Here is a 19,323-nt window from a genome sequence, read left to right as displayed (position 1 = left end):
GCGCGGGGCGGCGCGGGCGGAGGCGTGGCCCCGCGGCTCTTTAATCCTGGAGACCCGCCCCCGGCGCCGCCCACCGGCTCCGCTTCTCCCGCACGCCCTCCGTGATTGGCCGCGGTGGCGGCTCGGGGCGGGCTGGAGGGGACCGTCTCTCTGGCGGATTGGCTGCGCGCCGCTCACTCCCCCGTCTGTCCGGCCAGGGCCGGCCCCTCGGAGGGGGAGGCCCGCTCTCATTGGCTCTCCAGCGTTTCCTTGGGGACGTGGCGCCGCGGCCGGCCCGAGCCCCGCTTCCGGCCGAGCCTCGGAGAGGATCCGCTGGGACTGGGCTGCGAGCGGGCCGGCGCCCCGGAGCCGGTGTGCGGGCCTCTGCGCGGAGACCCCCGGGGGCGCGGGGCTGCCGGGAGGCCCCTTCCCGGGCTGGCGCGGCCGGAGATGCCCGGGATGAGGCGGCCTCCTTGCCAGGGGAGAAGGAAGAGGAGGTGACAGGGGCTGAGCCCCCGCCGCCCGGACGGAGCCCATGGCCAGGTGTGCGTGGGGGCGGGGACGGAGGGCCGCGTCCGTGGGGCCGCCCGTCCGCGCGTGGGGTGGGGGGACGGGGGCGCCCCACAGCACGGAGCCCGGGAAGAAGCCCCTCCTCCAGGGCAGGTGGCAGATGCCCACTTCGGGGAGCTGCCCGGGGCCGCGGGACCCCAAGCCTCCCGACCCGCGGCGGCAGAGCTGTGACCGCGGGGCTTTGTCCGCCGCAGCCGTGGCCCGGGCAGCCGTGGCCCGGGCAGCCGTGGCCCGGCAGCCGTGGCCCGGGCAGCCGTGGCCCGGCAGCCGTGGCCCGAGCTTGGCGGCCCTCGGAGGACGCTGCCAGTGTCGCTCACCCTCCCCGCCGCCGTTCGCACCAGCCCCTGCATCCCCTCCGAAGAACTGTCCCCAAAAGCCGCAGGAAGCTAATCTTTTTCAAGACTTTCTTTTCTAACAGTTTGGCAGAAACATTTAATGGCTGTGATTCTTTCATTTTATTCTGTAAGCTTGTCCGTGGGAGATAAAGGATCTAATACTTAATTTCACAGATTGGAGCTCTTAAATGCCATCCCTCCAACCCCATTCAAAATGTGCCAGGTAGTCCATGTAAACTTGGCACTGCCGGAACAGTACATCGAGATCCTATCAGATGTCACCTTGTCTATGTAGCAAGGACTTTGATTATGTTGTAGTGTGTTGGCATTTTTTGTTGGCATCTAGGAATAATAAATTTTTTTTTAACTTGACTAATGGTTTATTTTTATTTCAGGATTAGTTTTTCTTATCTCTGCCCGGCCTCCTGGTATTTTACTGTGCCTACAGTGGGTCCTTTTGCACGTCAACGGGTAGCCTTTCTGGGACTTTTTGTTTTATCCTGTCTCCTTCTACTTATGATTGTAGTGGACTTTCGACATCGGGGCTCTACCTCACCTCAAGATAGACAGTATGAAAGGTGAGTCAGCTTCAGTATATCAATGTAAAGGTTTGTCACTGGAGTTAATATTTTAAGAGAAAAATGACTTAATAAGCTGTTTAACTTGTTATGCCCCTTCACCGTTTCAAGGGATGCCATAAAAAAATAATTTATCACATGACTATTAATATTCTCAAGTTAAGGATAAAGGCTCAGAATTGTTTATACCATTCCCCCCCCCCCATGGAAAAAGGGCAAGAAAGACCACAATTAAAACTCCCTTTTTTGTTATACAAAGAATGTATTCTTTCCTTGCTTGTTATCATTTTTTTATTTATGATTTTGAAGGACAGCCAGGTAGTATAGTAAGTTGCTAGAGAGTCCTGGATTTGAAATCAGAAAGGCCTGATTTTTGAGTTTTGCCTCAGTTTTCTAGATGTGTGAAGCTGAGCATGTCAGTTTCTTCTTAGTACACTGACTTACAAATGGAGATAATAATCTTTACAATCTTGAACCGCTATATAATTTATGACAGTGATTCATTTAGTATGTTTTATAGTTTCTAATGTAACTATCAGTAAAAAAATTGTTCTTTGGCATGTTTAGATGTCCTAGTCATCTTCAAAATACTTTGTTTTTTCTAGCAAGGAACACTTTTGAGTATATTTTTAGATAACTGGACTTTATATTTCTTTGTTAAATTATTTGAATTTCGCACAAATGTGTTTTTTTATTCCCAAGATAAAACTCTTATATTTTAACTTTATTTTTATTGATACTATCTTTGGTTTTCATCTTTTCTTTTTAAAATATATGCTCCCCTTTCCTCTAACCAAAGAGTTATGTTTTATAACAAATTTTTTAGAAAGAGAAAACAAAAACACCTTTTAGCACATCACATCAGTCGCATCTGACAGTATATGCAGTATTCCAAGCTTATAGCTCCTTTCTTTTGCTGAGAGAGGAGGACAAAGCATTTTTCTCACCTCATCTTTAGGGCCAAACTTGTTCATTTTAATTACAAAATATTCAGTTTGAGGTTTTTATTATTTATTAATTTTGAGGGCTGACATAGTGACAAAGAACAAGAACCAAGACAAAGCTCAGGATATTTGGGTTCTTTTTTTTTTTAGGTTTTTTGCAAGGAAAATGGGGTTAAGTGGCTTGCCCAAGGCCACACAGGATATTTGGGTTCTAATCTTCACCTCTATTACTTCTTACATGGATTTTTTAAATGTGAGCAAGTTACTTAAATTCTTTGGTCTCAGTTCCCTTATCTATAAATTAAAGGTTTGGTATTAATCCATTGCTAAACTTTAAACTAACTTTTTATGATTCTATAAAATATTCTCAAGGATTATCCTTTGTACTACTAGCTGCCACAAGAAATTTTTCCTATTACTAGTTTTCACCAACCCTAAAATTAGTAGAGGCTACTCTCTGAAACTTTTCTTAACATTTCTGAAATGCTAGACATAATTTTCTCTTTCTGAAGTCTTATCTTCACCGATTTATCTTCAGGCTTCTTGTTTCTCTTCATGAAATATTGAACTTCTAAGGGAAGGACAAGACTTCACTTTATGACAGGATGATCATCCAATCTGGCATGTCTTATCTTAGTATGATTATTCACACTGTTATGGGAGGCTTATATTCAGAGTTTAAAAATTACTTTAATACTTCATTAAACCATTTATCTCTGACACCTATTTGGATTGAATTAGTTTTTATTTAACTTTGCTAAGTTATCTTTTAAGTTTATAGAGATCTCATAGTTTTGTACCCCTAGTACAATTATAGAATATTAGAATTGAAAGTGACCTTAGAAATCGTCTTGGCCAAATTTTTTGTTTTATAGAGGAGACAACCAATTGGAAAAAGTAAAATGTTCTGCCCAAAGTCACACATTATTACATTTGTGGCAAAGCAACTAAAACCTGTGTTTTCAACTTCTCTTTCTATTGTTCTGTCTAGGCTAATGGAATTTCTTGCTTCATTAGAGAATTCAAAAATTGTTTAAAAATAAGACAGTTTAGGGGTGGCTAGGTGGCGTAGCGGATAAAGCACCAGCCCTGGAGTCAGGAGTACCTGGGTTCAAATTCAGTCTCAGACACTTAATAATCACCTAGCTGTGTGGCCTTGGGCAAGCCACTTAACCCCGTTTTACTTGCAAAAAAAAAAACAGTTTCAAATGTATGGTAATACTTCCTTATTTGGTGGTTCCTTATATGCCTCCCCCCACCTTTCTGGCAGTTTGGAAAGAGCACCAGACATAGAGGTGAGATACACTAACTATGTGACCAGGATCATATCACTAAATTTTGTAAAATGAAAGTAATTTGTATTATATAGCTGGTGGAGCGGCTGTTAAGAAAGTGCTTTTAACAGTGCTGTGACCTAAGAAAACTCTGAAGGACATATGATAAAGAATGCTAGCCATCCCCAAAGAGAGAACTGATAGTATCTGAATATATTGAAGCATACTTTTTTTAAACTTTATTTTCCTTGAAGTTTCTTCCTACTGCAGTATAAGGATTTTGAGGACAGGGATAGTGTCTTACCTATCTTTGTATTGCCTTCAAACTTAACTTTAGATCTCTTTTCATGCTTTATACTTATTAGGCACTTAGCATATTAATATTTAATGTGTTCATATGAGCTGTTATTAGTAAATTTTTATTGAATTGATTTAAAAACCCAAAGATCCTAAGCTATATGAAACTTCTGGTTGGCAGAAAAAGAATCTATCCTATCTTCAGTAGCTAACTGAATTTCTTCTCTTATGAATAAAGACAATTTTCTCAAATGATAAACTAAATCTTATTGGAGATAACTGCTGATCTTCAAAGGTGGTGTTCTGGGTACATATTAAAGTTCCAAGTCATACAGAACCACTTATAATGAGAGTTAAAAGGGATCACTGAGATCTTCTGGTGAAAGCCCCTTGTTTGAGGGAAAGTAATGACCCATGGCCACATGACAAGTGATATCGCTTGGACTTAATGACTCCCAAGTCCCGAGTTCTCACTATTTTACTGCAACTTTCTTTTTATTTATTATGTACATTTAATAAGCACTCTATGTAAATTATTTCATTTGAGCCTTTTTACAGCTCTGTGAGATAGATGATACACATAAGAGAGTCTGTTTGCCATAGTAGATTCCAAAAGGACTAGGTTCAAATCCTACTTCTGGGGGCAGCTAGGTGGTGCAGTGGATAGAGCACCGACCCTGGAGTCAGGAGTATCTGAGTTCAAATCCAGCCTCAGACACTTAATAATTACCTAACTGTGTGGCCTTGGGCAAGCCACTTAACTTTGCCTTGCAAAAAAAAAAAAAACTAAAAAAAACTACTTCTGACATTTCCCAACTTTGTAATCATGGACAAGTTCCTGAGCTGCTGTTTCCTCATCTCTTAAGTTGGGAATTTAATATCTGCAGTCCCTATTTGCAAGGTTGTTGGGAGACTCACATCAAGCCATCTTGGCAAGATGCTTTACAAACATTAAAACCCAACATATATATGCCAGCTTTTATTTAGTTGTTTTCTCCATTGGATAGATGAGGAAATTGAGTCTTAGGGAGGGGAGATTAGACAGAAAATGTACACCCAACTTTTAGCTACCATGTGATTAGCTCTAGGTATGGAAAAAACTGAGCTTTGCTAAGAGTGACAGTTCAGGGGCGTATAGGTGGCGTAGTGGATAAAGCACTGGCCCTGGAGTCAGGAGTACCTGGATTCAAATCCGGTCTCAGACACTTAATAATTACCTAGCTGTGTGGCCTTGGGCAAGCCACTTAACCCCGTTTGCCTTGCAAAAACCTAAAAAAAAAAAGAGTGACAGTTCAGACTAACCAAGAGGCAAACAAGAAGGAGTTGGTTGCCGTTTGTTGACAAGTTGACACTTTGAGTTTTATATTATCATTGACTTCTATTTGAACCCCCAAAAGGGGTATAATTGGTGTTGATTTTGTATGTTGTCTAATGGATTAGTTTTATCTTGTTATGTTTTGAAGATAATGGCACTAAAAAGCCATTGTGTTCCAATTCTGTGTATGCTGATGTATGAGTGGTCAACTTTTCACTGATTCAGCTTAATAGAGAAATTGTGCTTTTCAAGTGGCAGCGATCAATTTGTTTTAAGCAAAGTCCAAGGCTGCTTCTCTCTGGGGACTTGAGAGATCCTAAAGCTTTGGTACATCTTTCCTTATAGGATTTCATTTCACTTTGGAAATTGGCTTAATGCAGTATCAGCAAAAGTATTTTGCTGATAACTAGCTCTGATGCCTGTATAACAAAACTTGGGGAGCCACACAAGTAGGCAGAGTGGGGTTTCCAGTTAATTAAATATAAAGAAGCCCAGCTATGTGTAGGGATTCAGGAACTCTTACTGCAATGTGATTTTTTTTTTTTTTGGTATTTTTTTGCATGCTTGTTTATATGTAATGTAGGAAGTCAGAATTTTGTTGGTTCAAGCCAATGATGACTGAGTAGAAGTTGCCTTCTGTGGAGTGTCAGTGAAAGAGTTTCTGTTTTATTTCCTTGCATTCCAGCTATAATTCAGATTTTTAGTTGAAGTACATTTAGAAGAATAGGGGGGAAAATGGCAAGCAAGAAACTTGGGGTAGACTTAAGAAGCCATTACCAGACCCGAGACCTTTTTCAGTGGGCCCCATGGTCAAATTGTTTAGTCAGGAACATCTATCTATAGCATATCTATTGTGAAGAAAATGCCCTACTAATAAGAATTGAGAGAATATGAAAGTTATTTCATTTAAGGTGTGGATTGCTGTCCTGGAGTTTATTATGATCTAATGTTGGAGGCAGGTACTGAAAAAAGTACTAAAAAAGACCCAAGGTAGCATTTTGAACTATAAACCAGTGAAAGAAGGCAGATGTTGAAGAGTAGAAAAAAAAAGTTGAAAGACCAGTTTTTGAATCCTAATGGAGTTTTTTAAGATGCATGTGAAACTTGAGCAACTATACTGATTTCTTGGAAGTTCAGTTTTCTCATATGTAAAAAAAAAAGAGTTTGTACTAAGTGACCTCTAAGGTTTCTTCCAATTTTAAGTCCTGTGGTCCTAGGAGAAGGTTGCTTGAAGGATAGATGGAATCCCATGTTTAAAGATATGGTTTTTAGTGGTGTATCTGGAGAGAGGGTATATCTGAGGAGGGAGAGAAATAAGGGTATAGAAGAGGGTTTCTTAATATAGGGGGCCCATGAACTTATTTTTTAAAATACTTTTGACAACTTTTTCAGTGTACTTAGTTATTTTTATAATCCTCTATATTTTTATCTAATGCATTTAAAAACATTAGTCTTTTTTTGGTAAGGCAGTGGGGGTTAAATGACTTGCCCAAGGTCACATAGCTAGGTAATTATTGTGTCTGAGACTGGATTTGAACTTGGGTCTTCCTGACTCCAGGGCCGGTACTCTATCCACTGAACCATCTAGCCACCCCCTAAAAACATTATTCTTAGAAGGAGTCCTTAGGCTTTACCAGAGTGCGCCAAAGGATCCATGTTCCAAAAAAGGTGAACAGTTTCTCAGAAGTTGTTGCACTAGTACAGGTGTAAGAGGTGGAGTAGGAAAAGGAGGTGATAAACATGCTTGCTCCCCTCTTCATTGCACAGAAGAGAGAGGAGATGGGAGTAGTGAGAGAAAGGTGAAGAAAGGGATGGGTTCTCAAGTTCAGGGTAATATCCAGAGGAAGAATTCAGAGAGATCTGTGAAAGTACTGGTGCCTGAGGATTACTGTCCAGTGGTGGAAGATTTAAAATGTGGGCTTTGATAAGGACTGACCTCTTTGGCCCTGGAAACACAATGGCAATGAAGTGAGTGTGCCCCTTCTGTAAAAGCCCTCTCTTGTTTTTGTCCCTGCTCTGAGTTTTCTGGAGCCTATTGGTGGGGCTTGAGCTCAGACATTGGAAAATCTCTGATGAAATGGAATCTTGAGGGTCATGAAGAACATCAGATTTTTTTCAGGGCCAACTGATTTTTGCCACCTGCCTCATTCCCATGAAACCTATTTAAGATTAGTAGATACTATGAAATCATTTCCTCTGCCTTTCCCTTCCCCCTCTTTTTCTTTAAAGTATGCCAAATTACTTTGAACATGCATATATATATATATATATATATATATATATATATATATATCTTCTTTAAAGTATTTTTATAGTAGAATAGAAAGATCCCTTCATTTCTGTGTCTGCCTAGCCATTTTGATTTCAAGATTTAAATATCAATCTCTTTCTACATATTTTGTTCTGTTTTGTCTAGTCTTTAGTTAGTAGTAATTTTGGAGGGAAAGTTTGCTTTCTTGACTGACAATGAACTATGCTAAGACTTGAGTTATCAGAAACCCAGGCTAGATTATTTTGAAGCCTACATCAGTCAATAAGGAAACATTTATTAAGTTCTTACCTGGAGAAAAGCCCTGGGAATACAAAAAAAAGAGGAAAAAGAGAGCTTCTGTCCTCAAGGAGCTTATAATCTAATGGAAAAGAAAACCTGCAAAAGGAAAATGAAAAGGGGTGGTGCAGAGTGGGTAAAAAAAATAATTTGTTTTGGCATTTACCATCCTAGGATTGTATGATCTAGAGCAAATTCATATAGAATTTGTAAATATGTTGATCATCACACATTTTTTAATTGCCTTATGTGTGCCTTACACACATACAAATGCAAAAAAATGAAATTATGCTATCAAGTAGCTTGATTTTCTGTTAGAGAGAATAACATGTATAAATAAAAGTAAATTCAAAGTCAATAAAAGTCATTTCAGGGGTTCAGGAACTAGACAGTGGGAGATTGGGGGAGTTCTGAAGGGAACTCGGGATTCTGGGAGTGGTGGCATAGGGACCTGTGCAAAGGGAGGCATAGGGAACAAGGTGCAAAGAGAAATCCAGGGCCGAAATGGACTGTGGGACTGACTGGAACCTGGAGCATGTCAAGGGAATTCACAGGTGATATGTTTGGAGAGGTAGGCAGGCCAATTTGGGAAGGTCTTTAACAGCAGCTGCCTCAGACACATCCTGGAGGTAGAATTGACTAGCCTTTGGCCACTGACTGAATGTGGGGCCTGAGGGCCTGGGAAGAGTCCTAGATGTCTAGGATCTATGATCTCTTTTGCCAATCTTTCATTATCTTCTTGTACCACAGTTTGTTCAGTCATTCCACATCTGGTGGAGTGAATCTTTCAGCATCTAGGGGTTCAAGTCAACTGTTCTTGTTCTAGAAGCATATTCCACTATCCTGAGGTCAGTGCAATTTAGGAAGTTAAAAGCCAATAAGAGCCACCAGCAAGGAGGCACTCAGGACCTCAAGAGCCAAAGCCCTTTGAAGAGCTTTTGTAGTCTTCAGGCTCAGAGTCCACTGCTGGGTCCCAGATCAGTTGGCCTGAGATCAAAGTTAACCCCAACTGTACCCCTTGCTCCCAATAGTACCAGTTGGTTTTGAGGAAGTGTTGCCATTAACTTGCCTCCCCGATTCCATTAATATTCTGTCTCACAGCAAGCCATTACCCAATTGATTGGTACTTATTTTGTTTCCATTTCTGCGCTACAGTAATAGTCACAGTTTCTTATACTATCTCCAATCTTGTTCTTTTTATATTGAAATGTGTATATTCATTGATGATTAACATCACATTTAAAAAGGGGGAGAGGGAAGAGGAGGCAAGTATGATTCTGCAAACTTGGATGACTGAAACAGAAATAGAAAAGTTAGGAAGACAGTGTATATTTGTGAGTAAAATGTTTCAATATTATAATAATTGATATTGCAACATTCTTTGAAGATGATGGTAAATAATTCTGAGATGTGAGTCTTTTGATATAAAGTCTATATGAGGAGGAGTATTGTATTAGGTAGGGTAGCTAGGGAGTGCAGTGATAGAGTCTTATCAGGAGGACGGGTGTTTGAATCCAATATTCTACATATTACCTACTCATAATATTGGCTCACAGCTTGATAACAATGAACAGTTAAGAAAATCAGCCTAATGATACTTTGCTATCAATTTTGATGTTTACTCAGGTTTGCAGGATTAATAAATGGCTTGCCTTCTAGACCTGATTTTATTAGATGCTAGATTTTTCCAGAGACAACCATTTACAATTAATAGAGTCCTCTCCTGGCAGCTTTGTTTTCTTAATTATGCCAGATCACTAGTTCTTGCTCCTATTTCTCAGGATATACCTAATCCAGAGGGTCAGAAAATCCTAAGCATGATATTAACCAGGGGCTGTGGTTTGTCATTGTACTGATCCATGAAATCAGGTAGTTTTCTTTATAATGCTATTATTGCATAAGTAACTTCTCACTTCTCTATCAATTCATCACTTCATAGGTCAATGAACAATGCTCTTAAAGGCAATAGAAATTCCCTTGGTTAAGTGCTTCTTTCTGGAGAAGCAGAATTAGAAAGCATTCTGATTTTATTTACACCTGTCACTACAGTCTTTAGCATTCCGGGAATGCTTGTTTACTGTGCTTTCTAAATGTGGAGATTTGGCTCTTGCTTTCCTTGACTGCTCAACTCTAACTCCCTCTCTTCCTTTTCTCAGGTATTTAGCTAGAGTAGGAGACCTGGAAGCTACAGATACTGAAGACCTAACTCTGAATTATGGCCTTGTGGTAGACTGTGGCAGCAGTGGCTCTAGGATTTTTGTTTATTTCTGGCCACGTCATAACGGGAACCCACATGATTTGTTGGATATCAAACAGATGAGAGATCGCAACAGCCAACCAGTGGTTAAAAAAATCAAACCAGGTACTAACTGGACTATTTTCTTGTTATGGTGATAAATATTCACTTTAAATAGGACTGAGTAGGGGGAAAAGAAGGAATCCATCTTTTTACCTCATAACTACTCAGTGGTGGGGGATGTGGGAAGTGGGTCTCTTATTCAGGGTCTTCATAAATTAGTGTTTCAGATTGATTTTTCAGCAACTTTTATTAAGAAACTACTGCTTACTAGACACTAGATCTTTGTGATACATATCCCTGCCCTCAAGGACCTTACATTTTACCATGGAGAACCAAGTATCTAGATAAGTAAATACAAGCTCATCTAAAGAGAGTGAGAATATTAATAGTAGGGTGGCTTCAAGGATGAGGTTAGTGGTATTTGAGCTGATCTTTGAAGGATGATAATGATTTTTTTTTGGTTTTTGCAAGGCAGTGGGGTTAAGTGACTTGCCCAAGGTCACACAGCTAGGTAATTATTAAGTGTCTTAGGTCAGTTTTGAACTCAGGTCCTCCTGAGCCGGTGCTCTATCCTCTGTGCTACCTAGCTGCCCGGATGATAATGATTTTAAGAAAATGAGGGAGATGATTCCAGGTACATGCTTGATTTGTATAGATGCACAGTTGAACTTGGAGAACAACTAGTAGTCTAGCTTGACTGAATCACTGTGAGATAAGGACTGGGAAGTTAGGAGCCATTAAAAAATTTATTCATTTTAACCTTGAATACAAAACAAGCAAAAAAAAAATCTTCATGTACACAGTAGAACATTGGAGTATTCAATATAAAACAAGAAATTTCCATTTGGTCAAAAAAGCCTAATAACTCCTATACATTCTTTTCAAAATAACCCAGTTTTTCTGTTCTTTCATCTAGGTTTTCCTTCTTTTCTTTGCTGGGTGCTTTTTATTTTATTTTATTCCCTCCCAAGACTTCAATTAAACACAAATACATATTTATATAAATATGTATATAGCCATATACTTTTATATATGTAATATATATTTGTGTATGTATATGTATATACTATACATATACACACACATATAACTACATGTACCTATATGTCTATAAAGAAACACATATATACTCATATACATATATATGGGGCCATACTATACATTTTTCTGTCAATTCCTTCTGTGACAGTGAATAACATCTTCCTTCACAGATTCAAGTCTTTCCATGTTTTTCTAAATCAACCAGCTAGCTCATCATTTCTTATATCACAGCAATATTCCACTACAACCATAACCTATCAGACAGATTATCTATAAAAGTTTTTCTAATTTTTCTACTTTTCTAATCTTGGCTACATTGGTTTTATTTATACAAGAAATTTAAAATTTGAAATCATCGAATTTATCCATTTAACATTTATTCATTTATCCATTTAACACATGATAGGAGCCATTTTGTGAGAGCTTTAAATTCCAGGATAAGGAATTTTCATTTTATCTGAAGACCATAGGGAACCATTGAATGCTTCAGACATGTATGCCTGAGAGCTCATATATGGCTGTCAGGTTGGATGGAGGACAGGATTGGAATCAGGGAGACCAGTTAGTCTAGGTGAAAAGGGATGAGCAGCAGGATGAAGCGAAGTGGAGAGAAAGAAATAGGAGAGGCAATTCAAAGGGAAGAACTGACAAGACTTGCCAGATAAATGAATGTGTAGAGTGAGAGAGAGAGAGGAAGGAGTGGAAGATGATGCCAAGGTTAAAAGTAGGGTAATTAGGGACTGATGCTGCCCTTTGTAGATACAAGGAAGTTTGAAGGATTCTGGCAATTGAATCTTTGGGAATTGAAGAGGTGGTGGTGCTTTTTAAATTGTATGTTGAACCTTTTACAAATTATCTTCATTTTTGTTTAGGGATTTCTGCCATGGCAGAAACTCCAGAACATGCCAGTGATTACCTTCGCCCTCTGCTGAGCTTTGCTGCTGCTCATGTGCCTGTGAAGAAACACAAGGAGACACCTCTCTATATCCTGTGCACAGCAGGCATGAGACTTCTTCCTGAGAGGTGAGAGCTGAGATAATTTAAATAAAATGCAGGTTCTTTATTCCTGTGGTCTTCAGCTTGGCTGGGGAGGAGGAAATTGATCTTAATGGTCTGGAGTAGGCCTGGAGCATCTAGAAGGCCTTTTACTTTACACTGAGCCTCTTGATCTCACTGATTGTAGATTCCTTTGGATTCTCTGCTACCCTCTTGGGATGCAAATACTCCCTGGGAAGGCTAATTGATCATTCATACCTTCAAGCAATCTGTCAGTTAATAAAATTTAATAAGTGCTAAGAACTTGAAATACAAAAAGATAGTCCTGCCCTCTAGGAGCTCACAATCTGGGAGGGACCCCTGCAGTTAAAGGAGATAGAGAAGGAATGGTCAGTGTTTGGGGATTTCAATTGATGAGAAGGAAGAAGGGATATTTTTGGAGCTTATAGAACTTTTGGTAGGACTGGCCTGTAATTGTTTGGATCTAAAAGGCAAAAGATTAAGAGGGGCAGAACAAATAGGGGTCTTTGAGTAAGGTGAGGAAAGAACTTTGCCATTTTATTTAGAACTGTAAAGGTGACTGATTTGCTACTGAAATATTGCTCCCCCTGCTGACTAATTTTGAGACTTGACTCATCCATGTCAGGGTTCTGTGGGCTTACTTCCTTTAGAGAGCAAATGTTAAACAAAAGATCAAGAATATTAAGAAAATTAAAGGGGGAAAAAATGCAAAGGAACTTGACCTAGTTGTACCAGATCTAAAACAATATTATAAAGCAGAAATCATCAAAACTCTTTGGTACTGGCTAAGAAATAGAGTGGTAGATCAATGGAACAGTTTAGAAAAAGAAACAGTAGTAAATGACTATAATAATCCACTGTTTAATAAATTCAAAGCTCAAAGTATCTTACTTGGTAAGATATTCACTATTTGACAGAAAATACAGGAAAAACTGGAAAATTGTATGGCAAAGAACATCATCTCACACCAAGATAAAATCAGAAAGGGTTTAGACATAAAGGGTGTTACCATAAGCTCATTAGGATAACAAAAAATAATTTACCTGTCAGATTTATGGAGAGGAGTTTATGACCAAACGAGAGAGAGAGAGAACAATTATGAAATGCAAAATGGATAAATTACATTGAATTGGAAAATTTCACACAAATAAAACCAATGCAACTAATATTAGAATTATGCAGAAATATGCAGAAAGCTGAGAAACAAGTTTTACAGCTAGTATTTCTGATAAAGCATTCATTTCTCGAATAGATAGAGAACTAAATCAAATATCTAGAATACAAGCCATTCCCCAGTTGATAAATGGTTAAAGGATCTGAATAGGTAGTCTTCAGATGAAGAAATTAAAACTATCTGAAATCACATTTAAAAATATCATAAATCATTATTAGAGAAATGCAAATTTAAAAACAACTTTTGGGTTACCACCTCACACCTATCAGATTGGCTAACATGACAAAAAAAAGGAAATGATCACTGTTGAAGGGGATGTAGAAAAACTGGGACACTAATTCACCTTGCATACCCTTTAAACCAACAATACCCCCCCACTGTATCCCAAAGAGATTTTTTTAAAAAGGGTGGGGGGAAGACCACATATACAAAAATATTTATAGTAACTCTTTTTGGAGGGAAATGCCCAACAGCTGGGGAATGACTGAATAAATTGTAGTATATGAATGTGATAGAATCCGATTGTTCTGTAAGAAATCACAAGTAGTTGAATTTCAGAAAAAACCTGGAAGGACTTATGTGAACTGATACTGAGGAAAATGAGCAGAATAGGAGAACAAAAAACAACATTGTATGATAGTGAACTATAATAGACTTAGCTCCTCTCAGCAGTTCCATGAGCAATAACAATTCTGAAAGACTTGTTAAAGAAAATGCCATCCACATCCAGAGAAAAATATGGAGTTTGAATGCAGGCTAGAGTTTACTATTTTTACTTTATAAAATTTGTATTGTGAGTTTTTCTTTCTCATGTTTTTCCCCTTTTGTTCTGATTCTTCTTTCATAATATGACTAATATGGAAATATGTTAAACTTGATTATACATGTATTATCCTATATCAGATTTCTCACTGTCATGGGGAGGGAGAGGGGAAAGGAAGGAAGGGAGGCAGAAAATGTAGAACTCAAAATCTTACAAAAAATGAATGTTGAAAACTTACTTTACATGTAGTTGGGTAAAAAATTTCTAATTAGAAAAAAATAAAGAGCAAATATCAGTCCACCGTGGTTGGATTCAGTCTTCTTGACATCTAGGCTAGTCTAATCTTTTTCAGCTTTGCTGATCAGAGCCATAGCTATTCTCAGGGTTGAAGAACTTGTTTTCATCAAGGGCCATTTAGATATTTATAACATTGTTCTTGGACCATACAAAATTATCAACTTAAAAAATTTGCCTGCTATATATTTGATTAAACATTCAGTTCACTGGTATAAGTGTATGGAGAGCCAGGCCTGGAGTCTGAAAGACCTGAATGCAAGGCTGACTTTAGACACTTTGTAGTCATTTGACCCTCCTGAGTCACTTCACCTCTGTCTACCTCAATTTCCTTATCTGTAAACCTGGAAGAACCTCCCTCCCAGTGTTGTTGTGAGGACAACATGAGATAATGCTTGTAAAGTGCTTAGTAGCACAATATCTACTACATACATAGCAAGTACTCTAGAAATGTAAGCTCTTATCCTAGGACAGTGGCAAGAAATCATGCTGAAAGGGTGGAAGAAACATACAGAAATGTCAGGTTAAGGACCTTGTAGTGACAAGAGAGAGTCAGGGAAGTGACATGGGCAGACCTGAGCATTAGGATGATCATATTACCAGCTCTGCAAAGCAGAGCTCTGACTGGTGGAGGGGACCTTCCAAACTCCCAATTTTTTAATCTGCTGAAACCAGATTCAAATGTAATAGGAAAATGTTTAACAAAATAAGTAAGAATATAATATAATGTTAATTTGTGGCTTTTTAAGTTATTATATTATATCCCCCATGCGAAAATGCGGGACCAGTTTTGATTTTAAATTCTGTTGTTCACCTGAGTAAGTCATAACTGACTATTTCCTGATACCTTTTATAACAAATAATTATCTTACCAATCTTAGGAAGGATGTGCAACATCTTTTAATTGAAGTGTCAGAAAATAGGTTCAAATACCATAAAATGAGAGGATGTAGGTTCAGTTCACATCAGTCCCCAAGACTGCTTGAATGGTAGTCTATATAGATAGGTGAGCAAAGATATACAACTAGTTCTTTTATTTGACAGGAGGAAATCTCTGAGAGGTTTCACTGACTTGTCTGTGGGGTTACTGAATTAGTAAATGGCAGGACTAGGATCTGAACTCAGTACTTATGACACTGAATTGTTTCATTGCCTTGCTGCAGGTTAAACTGATCAGTTGATACAATTTATGGTACTGTAGCCTCAAAGTGGTTATTTTTAAAATAAAGTACTTTAAGATGCATGTGTATCATGCTGCGGTGTTCAAGAGCAAATACAAATTTCAAAATAATACTAAGTTTTTAAAATTAATTACTTGAATTTTCAGTATATATAAAATATCAACCAATGAGATCCTTCTCATTTTAATATTATACTGCATAATTAAATTATGCATTTAAATTATGCATTTAATTCAGCTATGCATATAATCCATTTTGTCTTCTGAAATTTTAAGTGTTAATGGATTGTTGGATTCGTGGATATTACCAAAGACAACATTAACACCAGACTATAAAACAAAAAAAAAATAGTAAAAGAAGTTCTCTGTCAAAGTTGAATGTGTGTGTGTGTGGGGCAGTGGAGAAGGGGAGAAGTTGGAGAAAATTTGAAAACTAAACATGAGGCAAAACAGAAGAATCACTTAGGATGAGGGCAGGGAAAGAGAGAATATAACAAGCAGACAGAAATAATAAGGACAGCTAGAATGAAGCTTATCATATAACCATGATGAGATCATTGATGACCTTGAGAAAACTAAATAATGATAAAAGACAGATTTCAAGGAAATCAGAATTAACTGGATAGTCTCAAAGTGGAAACTTTTAAATGGAGATGATGTGAATTTCTAAGAGCTTAGCAGTGAAAGGGGGGGCATATATATAGACAGCAGGACCTAGGCAAAGTGTTTTTTTTTAAAGATACTGCAGATCAGAACATAATTGTAGGTAAATGAAAAAAGGCACCAGTCTGAAAGGGGGAAATTAAGATGAAAGATAATAATTGAAAAGGGTCACTTCCAGAATAGGTGGGAGGAGATGGAGAACACAACAATTTGGATTTTACCAAAAGGAACCCCTTTGTTTCTGTTTAGAATAAAAGAGGAGGAGAGCATTAGTGAAGATGTAGAGGAATTTTTGAGCAATGGGCCTGGGGTAAGAAACTCCTGACTGACCTCAATTTTCTTGGTTAAGTGGTAAGTGAGGACATCTCTTGAAGATGGTGAGGTTATCTTTGAGTGCTTGAAAGATTTGAAAATTGCTGCTGAGGGAAGCAAGGAGTAATGATGAATGTTTCAGACATCCACAGTGCAGTAACAGGTATTGAGTCCAAGAGTCCCAAAAGAAAGTCATTGTAGCTTCCCAGAGATCTAGAATCCTGACAATGAATAAGAGACTAACCCATGGTTCTATATTCCAGAAGCCATGAGCAGCCTAAGTTTGTGTAGCCTGGGAAGAAAGGTTGTTGATAAAGAAGACCAGTGAGGTCAGAGAGCATGCCAGGTGGGCTGTGCTGAGTCTGGGGACTTTGGCCACCATTCTAACCATGTTTTAGATGCCTAGAACAAAGACAAGGAGGAGGAGGGCCATGTCATTGGCTGCTGTTCAGCCTGTCCTCATGAAATCTCTGCTTCTTCTCATTTGCTTTTATGAGCAAGGAATTTTATTTCTTACACATCAGTTTTACTGATGCCTTTTGTTCTTCTCTCACAGTAATTTCTCAAAAAATCCCAATATAACAAAGAAAACTAATTACAGTGACTTCATCTGAGAAAGGTATACAACATTCTACTTTTTAGTCCTCAAACTCTGAGGAAGAAAGTTTAAAAGACCATTACTGGTCTTTTAGTGACATTTTCACTTATGTAGTTTGCTGTCAATCATTTATTCTTTGGATTTTGCATGTGTTCATATATATTTTCCCATATATATAATTTCTCATTCATTTTGTATAGAACAATAATATTAAGTTAAATTCATATATTTTGAATGGTGATTTTTTTTTGTCTTAAAGTAGAATCATTGACTATAAATGTTAATTAACCAGGGACCTATAAAGGAATAGTCCTTTTTTTACCCTGTTTATAACCTCTTTGTTCATATCTAACCCTATAGAAAGTTTGTATATTTGTAGTAGCTTCAGAGCAAGTCTGTTTGTTCATTCATTTGGAGTTCATTCAAGCACCTAAGGCTGAGAGGCCAAATCATATGCAGAAATAAGATGTGGCCACCAGCTTTTCAGGGTTGATGTGTATGCAGGGCACAAGGTGAGTCACACAGTCGAGTAGGATAAGCACTGGGTCGGGGTTCCAAGGCGCTTACAGACCACACCTACCATGGGTAACAACTGGTCCTCTTGGGACCTTAGTTGTCTTGGATGTAAGATTGAGGCATTGGACGAGGTGATCTGAATTCCCTTGGAGCTCCTAAGTTTGTGATTCTGTCCTTGAAGGCCTCTTTCAGCCAAAAGTTACCCTAGGAATATGACTTTTGTTTCCAAAATTCTCTGCATAGTTCATTTCAGTTCTTCCTGACTCTTAAGAGACCTCATTTGGGGTTTTTTGGCAAAGATACTGGAGTAGTTTGCCATTTCCTTCTCCAGCTCATTTTACAGATGAGGAAACTGAGGTAACCAAGGTGAAGAGTTTGTCCAGAATCACACAATTAATGTTTGAGGCCAGATTTAAATTCAGGAAGAGGGTCGCTAGGTGGTGCAGTGGATAGAGCACTGGCCCTGGAGTCAGGAGTACCTGAGTTCAAATCCAGCCTCAGACACTAATAATTACCTAGCTGTGTGTGTGGCCTTGGGCAAGTCACTTAACCCCATTTGCCTTGCAAAAAAAAAAATGTAGGTGTAAGTTTTAAGTACTATTTTTTACTGAAATTTGTGGTGATGATTATATGTTGATCCTGAGTCAATTATGCATTTCTAGTCTTTTGAAATCTAGAAAAACATAAATTGGCTTTGCTTAATTATTGATCATATTTTCCTCCCTCTCTTTTTCTTCAAAAGTTAACAAAATATTTAAAGACACGATGACATTTTGGTAGCTGCACTAGATATGATTATTTGTAAATCTATTTCTATCTTCAAAAAAACTTAAATAACAAAAAAGGTATACTGTAAACTTTGAAATTAAGTATGATTATAACAATGCATTAACTATTGAATGATGTTTTAATTTATAAAGATATGTATAGTAACAGACCTTTACCAAAGTACTTTTAGTTAATAAATATTTTTTATTTCTGTGCCCTTTGTATACGTTCTCTTTCCTTGCCCTCATCCTAAGTGATTCTTTCATTTTGCCTCGTGTTTAGTTTTCAAGTTTTCTCCAACTTTTCCCCTTTTCCACTACCCCTCCCCACGTGTTGTTAGAGCATTCAACCTTTGCTTTTACTATTTTTTTGTTTTATATTCCAGAGTTCTTTGTCTGGTAATATCCATGAATCCAATAATCCATTAACACTTAAAATTTCAGAAGAAAAAATATTGAAATATTGAAAAAGTTATAATGATCTTTGGATTTTGATCATGTAAATATAATATTAAAATGAGAAGGATCTCATTGGTTGATATTTTTATATATACTGTAAATTCAAGTAATTTATTTTAAAAACAACCACTTTGAGGCTACAGTACTACAGATAGTCTTAACTGATCAGTTTAGCCTGCAGCAGGCTCCCAGGCTTTCTTCTTCCCTGAAATCCTTAGATGCTCATAGTTGCCACTGCTAGCAAGAAAGCAAGAGTTTCTTGGTTGACAGCAAAACTGTGGTTGGAAAGAAGTTTCCAAATAGCAGCAGCATCTTCTGTTTTACTCTGAGTTTTGCTTGTATATGGAAACCCTAAAAGTTCTCTTAAATTCATTGTTTAATATTTTTATCTAAGAAATAA

General features: G+C 38.2%; 1 protein-coding gene across 1 annotated transcript in view; it reads left to right on the top strand.

Moving 5' to 3' along the window:
* The first annotated feature begins 305 nt into the window (after positions 1-305).
* ENTPD7 (ectonucleoside triphosphate diphosphohydrolase 7) overlaps positions 306-19,323 on the top strand; it is a 27,880-nt gene continuing 8,862 nt past the window's right edge. The window contains exons 1-4 of the mRNA XM_074233173.1: positions 306-522; positions 1,280-1,462; positions 9,997-10,202; positions 12,053-12,203. Coding sequence (XP_074089274.1) covers positions 515-522; positions 1,280-1,462; positions 9,997-10,202; positions 12,053-12,203 — 548 coding nt within the window. The 5' untranslated portion in view covers positions 306-514. The remainder of the gene's footprint in view (positions 523-1,279; positions 1,463-9,996; positions 10,203-12,052; positions 12,204-19,323) is intronic.

The sequence above is a fragment of the Macrotis lagotis genome, chromosome 4 (assembly GCF_037893015.1).
Source record: "Macrotis lagotis isolate mMagLag1 chromosome 4, bilby.v1.9.chrom.fasta, whole genome shotgun sequence".
NCBI lineage: Eukaryota > Metazoa > Chordata > Mammalia > Peramelemorphia > Peramelidae > Macrotis > Macrotis lagotis.
The sequence above is the reverse complement of the archived record's forward strand: the minus strand, read 5'-3'. Positions and strand labels throughout refer to the sequence as shown.